At 44.4% G+C, this 18,370-nt stretch overlaps 2 protein-coding genes and 1 long non-coding RNA gene across 3 annotated transcripts; all 3 read left to right on the top strand.

The window, feature by feature from the left end:
• Positions 1 to 4,913: 4,913 nt before the first annotated feature.
• Positions 4,914 to 17,879, top strand: LOC109422877 (28S rRNA (cytosine-C(5))-methyltransferase). Its single transcript, XM_019697779.3, is given in 5 exon segments — positions 4,914 to 5,100; positions 5,155 to 5,654; positions 6,401 to 6,657; positions 16,321 to 16,984; positions 16,987 to 17,879. Coding segments are annotated over 4 exon segments (1,920 nt in total). The 5' UTR covers positions 4,914 to 5,100; positions 5,155 to 5,227; the 3' UTR covers positions 17,559 to 17,879.
• LOC134285143 (uncharacterized) lies at positions 5,590 to 6,298 on the top strand. The gene has a single exon (XM_062845310.1). The coding sequence runs from the start codon at positions 5,715 to 5,717 to the stop codon at positions 6,183 to 6,185; it is 471 nt and encodes a 156-aa protein (XP_062701294.1). The 5' UTR covers positions 5,590 to 5,714; the 3' UTR covers positions 6,186 to 6,298.
• Positions 11,979 to 12,853, top strand: LOC115265487 (uncharacterized). Its single transcript, XR_003896708.2, has 2 exons — positions 11,979 to 12,730; positions 12,783 to 12,853. It is a non-coding gene; the product is annotated as an uncharacterized LOC115265487 (long non-coding RNA).
• Positions 17,880 to 18,370: the final 491 nt, after the last annotated feature.

The following is an 18,370-nucleotide window of genomic DNA, read 5'->3' as shown; positions in this document are numbered from 1 at the left end:
CACGCAAGGTGTCAGAGTTTCCAACCCCTTGGTAGATGCGCACGAGGATGCGCACTACCCAGATAACCACTAAGCATTTGAATAAGCCGTGTATCAGCCCGTATTATGCATTTAAACTGCTTGCTGCCCTACATGAGCAATCTGAATGCATAACTGCCTTGAGTTAGCATAAGCTGTGCTGCTCAAATGCTTTTGGCTGTTAATTAGCATTTCAACTGCTTGAAGTGTTTTCACTTGGAAGCAATCAGAATGCTTTTCAACTGCTCTTTGAATGCTAGGAGCAAAAAGGTTGGGAGATATGTTACGCATTTGGCAACACATATTGTCTCTCTCTTACAGAGCCTATGCTTCTGTTTACAAATTTGTGCATCTTATTTGTTTCTTCATTTTCCCCTACTGATCCAAAAGCACCAAAGAACATAACTGCAGCTGGATTGGTTTGGGAATTTGTCCATCAAAAAATCACCAATTATTTATCATTTCGTCGGAAAATGTGTGCCGAATAGGTGGATGCTTTGGTGGATCATAGGATTGTTTGAAAGAGGGCCCGCATAATCACAAACTGTAAATGCAACGTTTCTCATACTGTAGATGACTATAAGCAATTGATATTCAACCTTTTCCCAGACTGTCCGAGACAACAGTAAGATAACCATTCCATGTACAGATTCACCAGTTTGACAAATGGTAATCCGCCAAATTACAGTATGTGGAATAGGCGGTTAAGATTGGTTACCATAAAAAATTGCTCGTTTTCTCGAACAAATTTTTCGCAATACAGTAAAGGATATGGTCAATATATTATCCAGTTTTTCAAACAATTCACTGACTAGCATATGGTTAGAGAACAGTTTAACAATAAATCTAGAAGAATAACGTGCACTGTATGAGTTACTATTGATTTATGGTTTTCCATGGTAATTTAAGCTTATGACAAATGGTTCTGCTCTATTTGAACCGTTCAAATAAAAAGTAGTTAGGCGTTCATCGGATTTTTTTTATTTACAAATTCAATGCCCCATGCTGGGCTCGGTAGCACCTATGGCGATTATAGAACTGGATCTTCCTCCGGTGGGAGCGAATTTTTAATCGAAAGGGACACTCACTTTCCGCCCGCTGCAGGACAAATCCTTCGCTACATCCTACTCCCGTCGCAGACGCAGTCAGGTCGGATCCAGGTTTCTGTAGTTGACTGCAAGTATTCTGAAAAATAATTTGCATACATCGAAATATTGCTCGGAAAACAAATTAATAAGTAATGCAAAACTTACCCTTGTTTCATCCAGACCGCTCCAAGCGCTTTGAACTGTTTATCGAGGCAAGTTTTCACGATGTTGTTCACCAGCTTGCAGACGATAAAAATTGTTTTTTTTTCTACTAAATGCAAACTGCAAAGTTCGATCACGGTACAGACACCAATGTAAGCTACTATTTAGCAAACTGTTGCATTTAAGTGACATACAGTGAAATGCACATGTGTAAGTATGTTGCGCAAATAAAATCACAAACTGTTTGAGAAAAGGTCATTACATATTGCCACCATGTCTCTTGAGCTTTCATCGCTATATTGTTCGACAACTTCTGCACAATATAACATACTGTTACAACTTGATATGCGTTACATAGACCGTTCTTTATGATCGAATGCTTCGAGTTTCATAGATTTAACAGAAAAGCACCTGTTCGAGGAACAGTAACAGTAACAGATAAAGGACACATACTGTTTGGAGATTAACACAAATTGTATTTTACTATGCGGGGGAAGAAAGAATTATATTCCACAGATATTTAAAAGAAGGGATCGTAATGCTCAACCACAGTGAAACATCTCAATGAAAACAAGTTTTGAATGTTGAATCTGAAGCTGTTATCGAATCATTCTTTATATTGGCGATTAAATCAACGCACGCCACCGGAACAGCTTCAGCATCGTGGATCAGGAGCAACACAATCAGAAGCAGATATGATTAATCAATCTCCGGATCGTAAGTTGAAACCTACATCACTACAAAAATCAGCAAAAAAGTACCACCTAGCACCGGCTGGAATATGGAAGGACGATGAAGCGGGGAAGCAGGCTGAGAGAACGAAAAGCAGACGTCAATCTATTTTTGTTTTTTTTTTTGCTCGACGAGGCGTTACGCTTCTTTGACATTTCGTCACGACGTTCCTGAAGGGATAGCACTAAGACAGCCCGTTATTTTGCCAAAACCTGCTGTGAGGTAGCACTATAGGCGCATATACGGCTAATTAGCAATAAACGCCTTGTCATAAAGGCTACTATAATGCTGAAGGAATGCTATTTTAAATGCTTACTGGTTACTTGGGTACTTCCGAAATGATTCATAAATAAAACGTCGTGAGTCAGGTCGCGTCGCGACTCAGTTGTGCGACGTCCGGTTTGGCAGCGGCCCGACAATATTATTTATAATGAAAAACATGAATAATCCAATATGTCAAGTTTGACAGGATGACAATGTTGTCACTTTGTAAAATGGCTCATTGAAACTAACTTACGAAAATTATCAAATTTATTTTCATGTAGTGTGACAAGTGTGACAATATTGTGCATCCTAGCTTAATCACTCAGATCCTGCTGATCTGAGTCAGCCGCTTGGTCAGCCACCATAAGATCGAGGGGCGATTCACTGTACTGCGTTACTGATTTGAAAATACACGAATGAAAAAAATACACAAAAATGCATCAATACACGATAAATTGAAAAATGAAATAAAAATACGCCACATTCGAAAAAATACACCAATTCAAAATAAAAATGCAAAAATGCTCCAGTGCACGGAAAATGCAATAATAGTTCAAATTCGATTAAAATGCACAAATACGGTAGAATTCATTGTTCAATACACGAATTCGGGAAAAATACGTTGTTATTGTGAAATGACATGGAAAATTTAGCAGATGTTGATGTTTTCAAACACCGGGACTGGACGCCTGACGATTCCTGAAGCGGGGAAGGATCCAAACTTCCGGAACATTCCTGAGCACAATCCTTCAACAAAAAAGCAATTGTGTTGAGCTTATGCGAAGATTGCCGATCGTGATGCTGGAGGTAGAGTTTGCTAGTTTCCCGGATTACATACGACAGGAATCACTCCGGAGAATGATGGAAGGAAGGAAGAGGAATGCCTGCAGAGAGTATTCGGATATTTTATCCAAAGCAAGGGATAATGATAGTTTTCTCCCGAGATTGCTCCAAAGCAAGTCCAACGCATATTATTCCCTGTGAAATTCCATCGAGGATTAATTCCAGGTTAATTCCTAGGGAAATTCCTCCGAAGATTTCTCCAATTCTTTTTGTTTTGGTGTGAATGTCTTTCTTCTTGGAGGGAATTTCTGCTAAATAAATTTCTCCGAAAGATTGCTTTAACAGTATTTTTTGTGGTAATTCCCTTGGTAATTCCCTTGAGAAGATTTTTTACAAAGATTGCCCCAAGAATCCCTTACGGAATTATTTTTTTTTCTTTTCATTTCATTCACATTCGTTGAGATAGTCGGACCGGGATTTCCAGTTGTGCATTTAAGGTTATCCTCCACTAAAACTGCTGATGAAATTCTTTCCGGTGCCTATTCAGCTATTCCTCAAGATAATTTCAACGGTGTTGCTTCAAGAATTCGCAAGGCACTCAATCAGAATTATGTGAGGTGTATCCCCAGAAATTCTTTCAGTAATTTCCTCTAAAATTTCTCCATGAATTCCTTCTTCGATTCCTCTGGGAACTCCATCTTTCAGATTCTTTAGGAATTCCTTTTCAGATTCCTCTAGGAGATCCTTCCGGAAGTTCCTCCATAAGTTGTTTTAGAGATGCCTCCTGGGATTAATCCATGAAATCCTTCTGCAGTTTTTCCTAGAAAAAAAAACTCGGGAAAGAATCAAGAGAAATTTGCGCATAAATCCTATAAAACATCCCAAACTCGTTCTCAGAAGGGATCTATTGAAGGAATTTCAAGAGAGGAATTCTGGAGGAGTCCCAGAATGCGCTTCTGGAGATGTCTGAACAGGAACTCTTGGAGGAATCCCTTAAAGAATACGTGGAGAATACAGAAAGTATTTCTGTATGAGTCGCATAATCAACTTTTGGACGAATCCGCGAAGGAACTACCGAAGACATTCTAGGCTAGATTCCAGGAGGAGCTGACGGGGGCATCACAACAGAAACTCTTGGAGGAATCTCAGAAAAAGTTCCAGGAGGTATCTGAGAAAAAATGCAGGAATCCCAAAAAGAACTAGAGAAGTCCTCAGTACCGGAGGAATCTCAAAATCGCTGCTCAAAATAAACTTTTCCTACTTCTTTGTTTCCTCGAATCTTCGGTCAGGAACGGTTGTCAGTTTTGTCAATAAATAAATAATGTTTGGGATTTTGATAAAATGCAGCATATTGACATAGCCTCAATTGCAAAATGTGAAAATCGATTTAAAATACACAATTGTTCGAAAAATGCTCAATTATTGCATCAATACATATCAATTCCATTTTATTCAAAAAAGTGCAGAAAAATGCAAAAATACAAAAAATACAAATTAATGCACCAAAAATACACCAATTCGATTTTCAATACACAGGGCTGCATCGAAAATACATGAGTGAATCGCCCCTCGCATAAGATTGCGCCCGTTTGAATTGTACACGGCGGCTGACAGCTCCACCCGGCGGCTGCAAAACAGTTCTAGCCAAGGTGCACACCGTGTACAAATCATACGTGCGCGGTCTGGCGCGAGCGCGATCTGAGGCTGCGCGTTTCGAACGCAGCTTGCTGAGAATCTAAGATAAGCGCGACAATAAGAAAAATCCGAGGCAACATCGATTATCTGTCGATAAATGAACAAAAAAAAAACCTATCAAAGCATCATCGCTCGACGGTGCCTTCGTGCATCCCTTTTATTTTCAGCGGGCGAAGCTTGACAGATCTGTGTTTATTCGATTTTGGTGCGAATCTCATTCGCGTGTTGGTTCAGTTTTCCCAAAAACTTTGAATTTTAATGAAAAATACCGTAAATTCTAGTGAAATTTTGTGTTAAGCAGAAACAGTAACAATCATTAATACAGTTCCTGCCAAATTTTGTCCAATTCCAATTCGTGGTAAGTGAAAAACAACATCTCACAATTCTTGGCTCTCTATCACGTGTCTTGAAGGTCTTGAACGCTTGCCCCAGCATCTTGCGTTCCGATTCCTTTTGACGTCTCAGCTTTTGACCATCGTCGCGCCATGGCAGTGGAAAACGAAGACGATCCGCAACAGGGTCAGCAACAGCGTCACCACAAAATTCCCGTCCCGTCCAACTACCGCTATGCGTCGAAGATCCTGCGCCGGGTGGTGGAGGAACGAGCTAATGTTAAATCGCTGATTTTGGAAGAGCGCCACATCCGGAAGGGGAAAGGGTTGGCCATTATGGATTTGATTTTAGTCAATTTGAAGCAGATCGATGAGATGTTGCGGCGAACGGAGCTGCTCACGAAGGAACCTCGCTTGAACCCGTGGCTGGCGCGGGTCCTGATTGCGGAGTTGATCTTCGGCCGGGGCGAGCTGACCGGGGAGTCTCTTCCGGTGCAGTGCGTCAAACGCTACCGGGAGGAACTGCAGCAAGCGCTGGGCCAGCTGGATGTGGCGCCGGCCAAACTGCTGGACTTTAAAGGTAATTATTGCGTTTCTACGGTCCTAAGGGGAGTCTTTTCTCTTTCGCTTCCAGGCCGCGATGGGAAAGAAGAACAGGAACAAATCGGCGTTGAACTCTGAGGAAACGACAACGGAAGTGCATCCTCGAGTCACCAAGCAAGATTTGGGTGTAGCCGATGGAGAGGAACCGGCTTTGTCGAAATCGTGCCTCTCCGCCGGTAGCGATCCGTACGAAGTGCCGTTCTACTCGAGACAAGCGGCCTTCGCGCTCCTTTGGCTCCTGGTGTACAGCTTCGGGATGTTCACGCTTCCATTCGCTGCCTTCTTCGGAACGAGGCACATCTTGACGCACAACTTCCACATTGAGGGATTTGCCAACACTTGCGGATCGGTCCTGGCCGCGGTCTTGATGGTGAACGTGATCATCGTGCTGTATGCCCTGAAGGGATTCAAAGAAGCGGAGGAGGATGCCCAGGAGGAGAAGAAGCGAAAGGAACAGGCGGAAGGAACAGCAGGAGATGCCAAAGATGAATCGAAAAAGTCGAAATAATTTGTGTGATTTAGATGTGGAACTTTTGAGTATTTTCAACCTGTGGAGTAGTAATATTTTTTCGAGTGAATAAAGTGAAAAGACTTCCTTTTAGGCCATTTAATGTAATGAAAGCTATTGTAAATTCAGTATAAGTTTTAGGTCGGAAGATAAAGTAGTTAGAACCGAACAGGACAGAGAATTTTAATGACTAACTTTCTTTTATCCCTCGCCAGAACCTCGCTACGTTCGCATCAATACCAATGTGCTGGCGCAGCCCGGTGCCATTCGGCTGCTGCAGGAGGAAGGATGGGTGCTGGTGGACGAGGAGTTTGAAAAATATGCCGATTTCCTGGAGCGGGTGAAGAACTTGGGCGATTCGGAGTTTATCGTGGATTTCCATTTCAAGGAGATGTTGGTGTTTCCCAACAGTGCCAAAAACTATTGGGCACGTGCCGCGGAGTTGAAGCAGAAGTTTGTGCTGCAGAATAAGGTGAGTAAGATTTAGGTTTTGGTTTTAAATGATTGCGATGAGTATCTACTAAGCTAGCATTTGGACCATTTGGTCTAGGTATTTTTTTTTTTTAACACAACATCTTTACATACACTCCCGATCAAAAGCACATTTTTTCATATAGGTAATCTTGAAAACTAAATGATATCATGAAATTCCAGGAGAAATATACGTAGGAAGTTGTGGGGGGAATTCTCGAATAAAGCATAGAGAAAAGACGTCTATCTTTGCTTTCTGCCTTGTGTAAAACTTTGTGTTTGCTCGTCAGAATCCTTGCAAGATTTTCGTCAGAATGCTTGCAGGATTCTCGTCAGAATATTTGCTATCCCTCTGAGGAGAATCCTGAAAGAATTCTGAGAAAAATCCTGAAAGCATTCTGTGGAGAATCCTGAAAGCATTCTGAGGATAATTCTGAAAGCATTCTGAGGAGAATCCTGAAAGCATTCTGAGGGAATCGTCAGAATCCCTCCAGGATTCTCGTCAGAATCCCTCCAGGATTCTCGTCAGAATCCTCGCAGGATTCTCATCAGAATCCTCGCAGGATTCTCGTCAGAATCCTCGCAGGATTCTCGGCAGAATTCTCTCAGGATTCTCTTCAGAATCCTCTCAGGATTCTCGTCAGAATCCTCTCAGGATTCTCGTCAGAATCCTCTCAGGATTCTCGTCAGAATCCTCTCAGGATTCTCGTCAGAATCCTCTCAGGATTCTCGTCAGAATCCTCTCAGGGTTCTCGTCAGAATCCTCTCGGGATTCTCGTCAGAATCCTCTCAGGATTCTCGGCAGAATCCTCTCAGGATTCTCGGCAGAATCCTCTCAGGATTCTCGGCAGAATCCTCTCAGGATTCTCTTCAGAATCCTCTCAGGATTCTCGTCAGAATCCTGGCAGGATTCTCGTCAGAATCCTGGTAGGATTCTCGTCAGAATCCTGGCAGGATTCTCGTCAGAATCCTGGCAGGATTCTCGTCAGAATCCTCTCAGGATTCTCGTCAGAATCCTCTCAGGATTCTCGTCAGAATCCTCTCAGGGTTCTCGTCAGAATCCTCTCGGGATTCTCGTCAGAATCCTCTCAGGATTCTCGGCAGAATCCTCTCAGGATTCTCGGCAGAATCCTCTCAGGATTCTCGGCAGAATCCTCTCGGGAAGCTCGGCAGAATCCTCTCAAGATTCTCGGCAGAATCCTCTCAGGATTCTCGGCAGAATCCTCTCAGGATTCTCGGCAGAATCCTCTCAGGATTCTCGGCAGAATCCTCTCAGGATTCTCGGCAGAATCCTCTCAGGATTCTCGGCAGAATCCTCTCAGGATTCTCGGCAGAATCCTCTCAGGATTCTCGGCAGAATCCTCTCAGGATTCTCGGCAGAATCCTCTCAGGATTCTCGGCAGAATCCTCTATGGATTCTTGGCAGAATCCTCTCAGGATTCTCGGCAGAATCCTCTCAGGATTCTCGGCAGAATCCTCTCAGGATTCTCGGCAGAATCCTCTCAGGATTCTCGGCAGAATCCTCTCAGGATTCTCGGCAGAATCCTCTCAGGATTCTCGGCAGAATCCTCTCAGGATTCTCGGCATAATCCTCTCAGGATTCTCGGCAGAATCCTCTCAGGATTCTCGGCAGAATCCTCTCAGGATTTTCGGCAGAATCCTCTCAGGATTCTCGGCAGAATCCTCTCAGGATTCTCGGCAGAATCCTCTCAGGATTCTCGGCAGAATCCTCTCAGGATTCTCGGCAGAGTCCTCTCAGGACTCTCGTCAGAATCCTCGCAGGATTCTCGTCAGAATCCTCGCAGGATTCTCGTCAGAATCCTCGCAGGATTCTCGTCAGAATCCTCGCAGGATTCTCGTCAGAATCCTCGCAGGATTCTCGTCAGAATCCTCGCAGGATTCTCGTCAGAATCCTCGCAGGATTCTCGTCAGAATCCTCGCAGGATTCTCTTCAGGATCCTCGCAGAATTCTCGTCAGAATCCTCGCAGGATTCTCGTCAGAATCCTCGCAGGATTCTCGTCAGAATCCTCGCAGGATTCTCGTCAGAATCCTCGCTGGATTCTCGTCAGAATCCTCGCAGGATTCTCGTCAGAATCCTCGCTGGATTCTCGTCAGAATCCTCGCAGGATTCTTGTCAGAATCCTCGCAGGATTCTCGTCAGAATACTCGCAGGATTCTCGTCAGAATCCTCTCAGAATTCTCCTCAGAATGCTCTCAGGATTATTTCATAATTTTCTCAGGATTATTGCATAATCTTCTCAGGATTCTCCTTAAAATCCTCTCTGGATTCTCCTCAGAATCCTGTCTGGATCCTCTCTGGATTCTCCTCAAAATCCTCTCTGGATTCTCCTCAGAATCCTCTCTGGATTCTCCTTAGAATCCTCTCATGATTCTCCTCAGAATCCTCTCAAGATTCTCCTCAGAACCCTTTCTGGATTTTCATCAGAATGCTCAGAAATCTTCTCGGAATCTTCTCAGGATTCTCCTCAGAATCCTCTCAGGATTTTTTCATAATCTTCTCCGGATTATTTCATAATCTTCTCAGGATTCTCCTTAAAATCCTCTCAGGATTCTCGTCAGAATCCTCTCAGGATTCTCGTCAGAATCCTCTCAGGATTCTCGTCAGAATCCTCTCAGGATTCTCGTCAGAATCCTCTCGGGATTCTAGTCAGAATCCTCTCGGGATTCTCGTCAGAATCCTCTCGGGATTCTCGTCAGAATCCTCTCGGGATTCTCGTCAGAATCCTCTCGGGATTCTCGTCAGAATCCTCTCGGGATTCTCGTCAGAATCCTCTCGGGATTCTCGTCAGAATCCTCTCGGGATTCTCGTCAGAATCCTCTCGGGATTCTCGTCAGAATCCTCTCGGGATTCTCGTCAGAATCCTCTCGGGATTCTCGTCAGAATCCTCTCGGGATTCTCGTCAGAATCCTCTCGGGATTCTCGTCAGAATCCTCTCGGGATTCTCGTCAGAATCCTCTCGGGATTCTCGTCAGCATCCTCTCGGGATTCTCGTCAGAATCCTCTCGGGATTCTAGTCAGAATCCTCTCGGGATTCTCGTCAGAATCCTCTCGGGATTCTCGTCAGAATCCTCTCGGGATTCTCGTCAGAATCCTCTCGGGATTCTCGTCAGAATCCTCTCGGGATTCTCGTCAGAATCCTCTCGGGATTCTCGTCAGAATCCTCTCGGAATTCTCGTCAGAATCCTCTCGGGATTCTCGTCAGAATCCTCTCGGGATTCTCGTCAGAATCCTCTCGGGATTCTCGTCAGAATCCTCTCGGGATTCTCGTCAGAATCCTCTCGGGATTCTCGTCAGAATCCTCTCGGGATTCTCGTCAGCATCCTCTCGGGATTCTCGTCAGAATCCTCTCGGGATTCTCGTCAGAATCCTCTCGGGATTCTCGTCAGAATCCTCGCAGGATTCCTGTCAGAATCCTCGCAGGATTCCTGTCAGAATCCTCGCAGGATTCCTGTCTCAGAATCCTCGCAGGACTCCTGTCAGAATCCTCGCAGGATTCCTATCAGAATCATCGCAGGATTCCTGCCAGAATCCTCGCAGGATTGCTGCCAGAATCCTCGCAGGATTGCTGCCAGAATCCTCGCAGGATTCTTGTCAGAATCCTCTCAGGATTCCTGTCAGAATCCTCTCAGGATTCTCGTCAGAATTCTCTCAGGATTCTCGTTAGAATCCTCGCAGGATTCTCGTCCGAATCCTCTCAGGATTCCTGTCAGAATCCTTTCAGGATTCCTGCCAGAATCCTCGCAGGATTGCTGCCAGAATCCTCGCAGGATTGCTGCCAGAATCCTCTCAGGATTCTTGTCAGAATCCTCTCAGGATTCCTGTCAGAATCCTCTCAGGATTCTCGTCAGAATTCTCGTTAGAATCCTCGCAGGATTCTCGTCCGAATCCTCTCAGGATTCCTGTCAGAATCCTTTCAGGATTCCTGTCAGAATCCTCGCAGGATTCCTGTCAGAATCCTCGCAGGATTCCTGTCAGAATCCTCGCAGGATTTCTGTCAGAATCCCCGCAGGATTCCTGTCAGAATCCTCGCAGGATTCCTGTCAGAATCCTCGCAGGATTCCTGTCAGAATCCTCGCAGGATTCCTGTCAGAATCCTCGCAGAATTCCTGTCAGAATCTTCGCGGGATTCCTGTCAGAATCCTCGCAGGATTCCTGTCAGAATCCTCGCAGGATTCCTGTCAGAATCCTCGCAGGATTCCTGTCAGAATCCTCGCAGGATTCCTGTCAGAATCCTCGCAGGATTCCTGTCAGAATCCTCGCAGGATTCCTGTCAGAATCCTCGCAGGATTCCTGTCAGAATCCTCGCAGGATTCTGGTCAGAATCCTCGCAGGATTCTGGTCAGAATCCTCGCAGGATTCCTGTCAGAATCCTTGAAAGATTCCTGTCAGAATCCTTGCAGGATTCCTGTCAGTATCCTTGCAGGATTCCAGTCAGTATCCTCGCAGGATTCCTGTCAGAATTCTCGCAGGATTCCTGTCAGAATCCTCGCAGGATTCCTGTCAGAATCCTCGCAGGATTCCTGTCAGAATCCTCGCAGGATTCCTGTCAGAATCCTCGCAGGATTCCTGTCAGAATCCTCGCAGGATTTCTGTCAGAATCCTCGCAGGATTCTCGTCAGAATCCTCGCAGGATTCTCGTCAGAATCCTCGCAGGATTCTCGTCAGAATCCTCGCAGGATTCTCGTCAGAATCCTCGCAGGATTCTCGTCAGAATCCTCTCGGGATTCTCGTCAGAATCCTCTCGGGATTCTCGTCAGAATCCTCTCGGGATTCTCGTCAGAATCCTCTCAGGATTCTCGTCAGAATCCTCTCGGGATTCTCGTCAGAATCCTCTCGGGATTCTCGTCAGAATCCTCTCGGGATTCTCGTCAGAATCCTCTCGGGATTCTCGTCAGAATCCTCTCGGGATTCTCGTCAGAATCCTCTCGGGATTCTCGTCAGAATCCTCTCGGGATTCTCGTCAGAATCCTCTCGGGATTCTCGTCAGAATCCTCTCGGGATTCTCGTCAGAATCCTCTCGGGATTCTCGTCAGAATCCTCTCGGGATTCTTGTCAGAATCCTCTCGGGATTCTCGTCAGAATCCTCTCGGGATTCTCGTCAGAATCCTCTCGGGATTCTCGTCAGAATCCTCTCGGGATTCTCGTCAGAATCCTCTCGGGATTCTCGTCAGAATCCTCTCGGGATTCTCGTCAGAATCCTCTCGGGATTCTCGTCAGAATCCTCTCGGGATTCTCGTCAGAATCCTCTCGGGATTCTCGTCAGAATCCTCTCGGGATTCTCGTCAGAATCCTCTCGGGATTCTCGTCAGAATCCTCTCGGGATTCTCGTCAGAATCCTCTCGGGATTCTCGTCAGAATCCTCTCGGGATCCATTATGCCAAATGACCGTTATGCCAAATGACTTTATGCCAAGTGACCTTATGCCAAACGGCTTTATGCCAAATGACTTTATGCCAAATGACACAGACCCCAATAACAACTACTGTGAACTAAAAGGCATACTGCCAACTAAAATACAATTCCAGGATGACTGATGGACCCAAACCAATAAAAGAAACCTCATCATCCTGTGATCGGAAGGTGTTATCCATTTGGATAACAGGGCACATTTATGTTCTGTGTTGTGTTGCGTCAACTTGTGATGTCTCTTATTTGTGCATTTATAAGGTTCCACGTATCGTGATGTGTTAATCCTTTGGAAATAATTTACTTTCTTTTATTTTTGTAACATGGCGCCCAACGTGGGGCCTGATACGGAAAATAAAATGTGCATTTATGAGGTTCCAATGTACTATTCGTTATATTGGCGCCCAACTAAAAAACCCACGTTCAGTTTAAAGTTTAGTGTTTCTTTGTTGATCTATCTGGTTTAGTTTAGGTAAACTTAGAGTAGATCAAATATGAGTGTCCGCAACAGTAAAGATAGAGAAAGGCTAAGTACTTGGTTGATGGCAGTTCTTTGGCCGTTGTTTAATGGCGTTAGATCATACCCTTTGCTAGGATTCGCTGGCGTAATTAGTTTTAAGTTAGCCTGGTGGCAATTAGTTTAAAGTTAGCCTGGTGGCAATCAGTTTTAAGTTAGCCTGGTGGCAATTAGTTTAAGGTTAGCCTGGTGGCAATTTAACTCGCGGAGTTATCTGGTAAGCGTTTGGCTTACGTAATATGGTTAGTCTGCTGACAATTTCACGCTGAGGTCTGCTCAGCACCAAAAAAAAAATGATCATCGCTGCCATCAAACGACCACTTGGAAGGATGATAAATAGGAGTTTTTTAGAATTTTTCAAGAATCGCGATTTCGATTCTTGAAAAATTCTTCCGCTGTTGCTGGTGTTGTGTTACGTTTGTAAATTAGTTGTGACGTATGTAAAGTAGTTTTAAGAATTTTCCATGAATTGGAGAATGCAATTCATAGAAAATTCTTCGATTGTTGCATGGAGTGTGTTACGTTTGTAAATACAGTTTCTTACCGATTTTGGCAACACGAGGTGAATTTAATGTTGCCAAATTGGGGTGTTGCCAAAATCGGTAAAAAAAATTTGTGGATAATTTTCAACTTTTATGCGTCAATTTGGCTTATATTATAAATATGGACATTCACAAGCTATAAAACGATCCATGTAGGTGACGTTCATAAATTACGTCATGATTTGTAAAATTGTCGATTTTGGAAAATTTAATGAATTTTAATTTTTTAAAGAAAAGTAAGGATAAAATAACACTACATTTACAAATACAAACGATTTTTCGGTAAAAATTTTTGGTCAAAATTTTTTGTTGCCAAAATCGGTAAAAAATTGTTGCCAAAATCGGGTGTTGCCAAAATCGGTAAGAAATTGTTGCCAAAAACGGGTGTTGCCAAAATCGGGAAGGAAATGTTGCCAAAAACGGGTGTTGCCAAAATTGGGAGTAGACAAAAACGGGTGTTGCCAAAATCGGTAAGAAACTGTAGTTGTGAACATATTGTCAGTTAATTTTCTGTTTTGTACTGTGATTTGTTCATTTGCTCCTAAATTTTAATATGCATTTGTAGCGCTCCAAACATTTCAGGAGCGAACCAGCACAAAACACGCAAGCCGTCCCCTAACACGGACATCAAATTGTAGACGGTCTTGTGTTGTTGCCCAAATCAGGATGCCCCCTTAGGATAAGAAAATCCTAGACCAAATCGAGCTATGAATGCCGCAACAGATGCTGCGAACTAAAAGGCGAACTGCCAGAAAAAATACGATTACAGGATGACTGATGGACCCAAACCAATAAATGAAACCTCGTCATCCTGTGATCGGAAGATGTTATCCATCTGGATAACAGGGCACATATATGTTTTGTGTTGTGCTGTGTCAATTTGTGATGTTCCTTATTTGTGCATTTGTAAGGTTATATGTGTAGTGCAGTGTTAATACTTTGTAATAATTAATTTCTTTTATTTTTGTAACATGGCGCCCAACGTGGGGCCCTTGCATTTGTAGGGTTCCATGTTGTATTTTGGTTAATTTTGGTTAATTGACGCAGCACAACACATAACATAAAGTGCCCTGTTATCCAGATGATGGATAACTCCTTCCGATCACAGGATGACGAGGTTTCATTTATTGGTTTAGGTCCATCAGTCATCCTGGAATTGTATTTTAGTTGGCAGTATGCCTTTTAGTTCACAGAATTTGTTGCTGTGTTCATAGCTTGGTTTTGTCTAGGAAAACCAATCCTAATCGGGCATCCCGTTTCGGGTTTCGACACTTGAGCTCAATAACTTGAAGTCCGTGTCAGGGAAAGGTTTGTATCTCTGGTATTTATCCGGCCTGAAAGTTGGCAATCAAAATAGGATTGCACTTCATGGGCCACTATTCTTCCAGAACCCTATAAATGTGTATTAAAATTAGACGAATATTTACAAGTCAAATTGAAACATTAAACACAAAGAACTCACGAATGTTACATTTAGAACACATTAAACAATTATTTTGTCTTATTATTGTAACAAATATTTATACCCGTAACAAATCCTCTCGGGATTCTCGTCAGAATCCTCTCGGGATTCTCGTCAGAATCCTCTCGGGATTCTCGTCAGAATCCTCTCGGGATTCTCGTCAGAATCCTCTCGGGATTCTCGTCAGAATCCTCTCGGGATTCTCGTCAGAATCCTCTCGGGATTCTCGTCAGAATCCTCTCGGGATTCTCGTCAGAATCCTCTCGGGATTCTCGTCAGAATCCTCTCGGGATTTTCGTCAGAATCCTCTCGGGATTCTCGTCAGAATCCTCCCGGGATTCTCGTCAGAATCCTCTCGGGATTCTCGTCAGAATCCTCCCGGGATTCTCGTCAGAATCCTCTCGGGATTCTCGTCAGAATCCTCTCAGGATTCTCGTCAGAATCCTCTCGGGATTCTCGTCAGAATCCTCTCGGGATTTTCTTCAGAATCATCTCGGGATTCTCGTCAGAATCCTCTCAGGATTCTCGTCAGAATCCTCTCAGGATTCTCGTCAGAATCCTCTCAGGATTCTCGTCAGAATCCTCTCAGGATTCTCGTCAGAATCCTCTCGGGATTTTCGTCAGAATCCTCTCGGGATTCTCGTCAGAATCCTCCCGGGATTCTCGTCAGAATCCTCTCGGGATTCTCGTCAGAATCCTCCCGGGATTCTCGTCAGAATCCTCTCGGGATTCTCGTCAGAATCCTCTCGGGATTTTCTTCAGAATCATCTCGGGATTCTCGTCAGAATCCTCTCAGGATTCTCGTCAGAATCCTCTCAGGATTCTCGTCAGAATCCTCTCAGGATTCTCGTCAGAATCCTCTCAGGATTCTCGTCAGAATCCTCTCGGGATTCTCGTCAGAATCCTCTCAGGATTGCCCAAAATGAACTAGACTAGGGCTAAAAATCTCGTTAATTCAGATAAAATAAAACCTCTCAGGATTCTCGTCAGAATCCTTCCAGGAGAGGATTCAGTGGTGAATCCTGAATCGATTCATCGGAGAATCCTAATACGATTCCTCGGAGAATCCTAAGAGGATTCCTCGGAGAATCCTGAGAGGATTCCTCGGAGAATCCTGAGAGGATTCCTCGGAGAATCCTGAGAGGATTCCTCGGAGAATCCTGAGAGGATTCCTCGGAGAACCCTGAGAGGATTCCTCGGAGAATCCTGAGAGGATTCCTCGGAGAATCCTGAGAGGATTCCTCGGAGAATCCTGAGAGGATTCCTCGGAGAATCCTGAGAGGATTCCTCGAAGAATCCTGAGAGGATTCCTCGGAGAATCCTGAGAGGATTCCTCGGAGAATCGTGAGAGGATTCCTCGGAGAATCCTAAGAGGATTCCTCTGAGATTTCTGAGAGGATTCCTCGGAGAATCGTGAGAGGATTCCTCGGAGAATCCTGAGAGGATTCCTCGGAGATTCCTGAGAGGATTCCTCGGAGAATCCTGAGAGGATTGCTCGGAGAATCCTGAGAGGATTGTTCGGAGAATCCTGAGAGGATTCCTCGGAGAATCCTGAAAGGTTTCGCACAACATACATATGTATACTGCCGTGAATCGCATATCTGTCCCATTTGCATAGGAAATCTAGCAAAGATGGGACTGATATGCGATTCAAGGCAGTATATTTAATGATTCAAATGAATAATTTCAAACTAAAATTTACCTTTCATTTCAGGCCTGCATCATTCCAACCTATCTGCTCAATCCCCCGAAGAAGAGCGTGGTGCTGGACATGTGTGCCGCACCGGGTTTGAAAACCACCCACCTGGCTAACCTGATGAAGAACAAGGGTCGCATTTACGCCGTCGAACGGGACCCGAATCGGTACAAATTGCTGTGCGACTATGCGGCCGATTTCGGCGTGATCAAGGCCATCAACGACGATTGTATGCTGATCGGCGAGGAGCAAGCTCCGGGGGTGGAGTACATTCTGCTGGATCCCAGCTGTTCCGGCTCTGGGATGGTCAGTCGGTTGAAGCTGAACGAAGAGTACGACAAACAAAGGTTGTACAAACTGGGGGGCCTGCAGTACAAATTGCTCTGCCACGCGATGAACGCCTTCCCGGCGGCCAAGCGGATCGTCTACTCCACATGTTCCATTTTCCCGGAGGAAAACGAAGACATTGTACAGGGAGCTCTCAAGCACAACGGCCACTTTAAGCTGGTAGACGCCAAGGAACGATTGGACAAGGAGTGGCACAATGTCGGTTCACCTGATTATCCCGGTATCGGAGAGAAGTGCTTGTACGCTCGGTCGGAAAGTGACCTTACCATTGGGATGTTTGTGGCCGTCTTTGAACGGTGCGAAGAGGAAGAGTACAACGAGGTGTACTTGGCTCACAAAAACAGAAGGAAAGCTACGAAAAGCTCTCTAAGATGGGACACGGGGGAGATTTTGGTCGTGGAAAACAGGACAAGGGCAAAAAGAGGAAGCAGTCTCAGTCGAACAATGATCAGGAACCGCAAGAACAACCAGAGGTTGTGAACAATGCTACTTCGGAGGTTGTCGACAACGTTGCTTCGGAGGTAGCTACAGAGGCTATCACGGCTAACTCCGAAGATCCACCGAAGAAGAAAAAGAAGAAGTCAAAAGATAAGCCAGCTGCCATTGAAGAAGAACTAGTGGAAGTAGTTCAACCGGAGCAGCCGTCGGAATTAGAAAACGGTGAACATATCAGTAAGAAGAAAAAGAAAAACAAATCAAAGGAAGTAGCGACAGAAGAAATTGACGAAATCCAACTAGAAGTCGACGACTCTGCCGAGACTAAGAAAAAGAAAAAGAAGCGAAAGCATAATGACGTGGAACAGGAAATAGATCAGCAAGCGGACGAGGTGGAGCCCATTGTGGAGGAAGTTTCCGAAAAGAAAAAGAAGAAAAAGAAAAAGAAGGAGCAGGAATGTGTAGATGAATAAACAGAACCATCTGAGCTATTTTATAAGAAGAATAAATTTAACGCATACACTACCCGTCATAAGTACGGACTCGCAAAAAGTATTGCAACAATATTGCATCACCCTGACTCACCTCGATATCTCCAAAACCCGAGGACTTTCAAAGATGCTGTCTTCAGGAAAGTTATTCAGAAGACCAAAAGCAACAACTTTTCCGAAGGCGGCATTAATGTAGGTGTTCTGGTTTTATAGATATCGAGGTGAGTCAGGGTGATGCAATATTGTTGCAATACTTTTTGTGAGTCCGTACTTATGACGGGTAGTGTACTTTTTATAGTACAATAGAGGATTTTTTTATTTGTTGGACAAATACTGAGAAACAATATTTTTTGAAATGGAATCACGTCATGGCACGTTAGGCCATTGCGCAATACGCTTTCTACATAACATAGTTTCTCTATCTCTATAATCTTTACACTCACTAGCGTGCACTGGGGGGGGGGGGGGGGGGGGGGCAAGGGGGGCACTTGCCCCCCCTTCTATAAAAAAAATTCTATGCACCATTTTTGCAATTCAAGCACCTTGGATCTCACCACGCAATGTTGAGAATCACTGAGCTATGGTGCACCATTGACACATATGCATAGACCTAAATATTCCCACGCCTTCCGATATTCTAAGTCAATTCAACTGTGGAAGAAAAAGATGCATTTTCCCCCCCACACTCCCATAAGAACAACTGCCCAGGTGCTTGAACTTCAATTTACGCCAATATCAATGCCCATCGTAACTAACGCGCAAAATTTCGGCAGCTAGAAAAATCGCACCATACA

This window comes from Aedes albopictus, chromosome 1 (genome assembly GCF_035046485.1).
Source record: "Aedes albopictus strain Foshan chromosome 1, AalbF5, whole genome shotgun sequence".
Taxonomy (NCBI): domain Eukaryota; kingdom Metazoa; phylum Arthropoda; class Insecta; order Diptera; family Culicidae; genus Aedes; species Aedes albopictus.
This window is presented reverse-complemented; position numbering and strand designations above follow the sequence as displayed.

Bases quoted from the DNA above. Each gene is read 5' to 3' on its own strand.
- LOC134285143 (XM_062845310.1), top strand. From the start codon at position 5,715: ATGGGAAAGAAGAACAGGAACAAATCGGCGTTGAACTCTGAGGAAACG.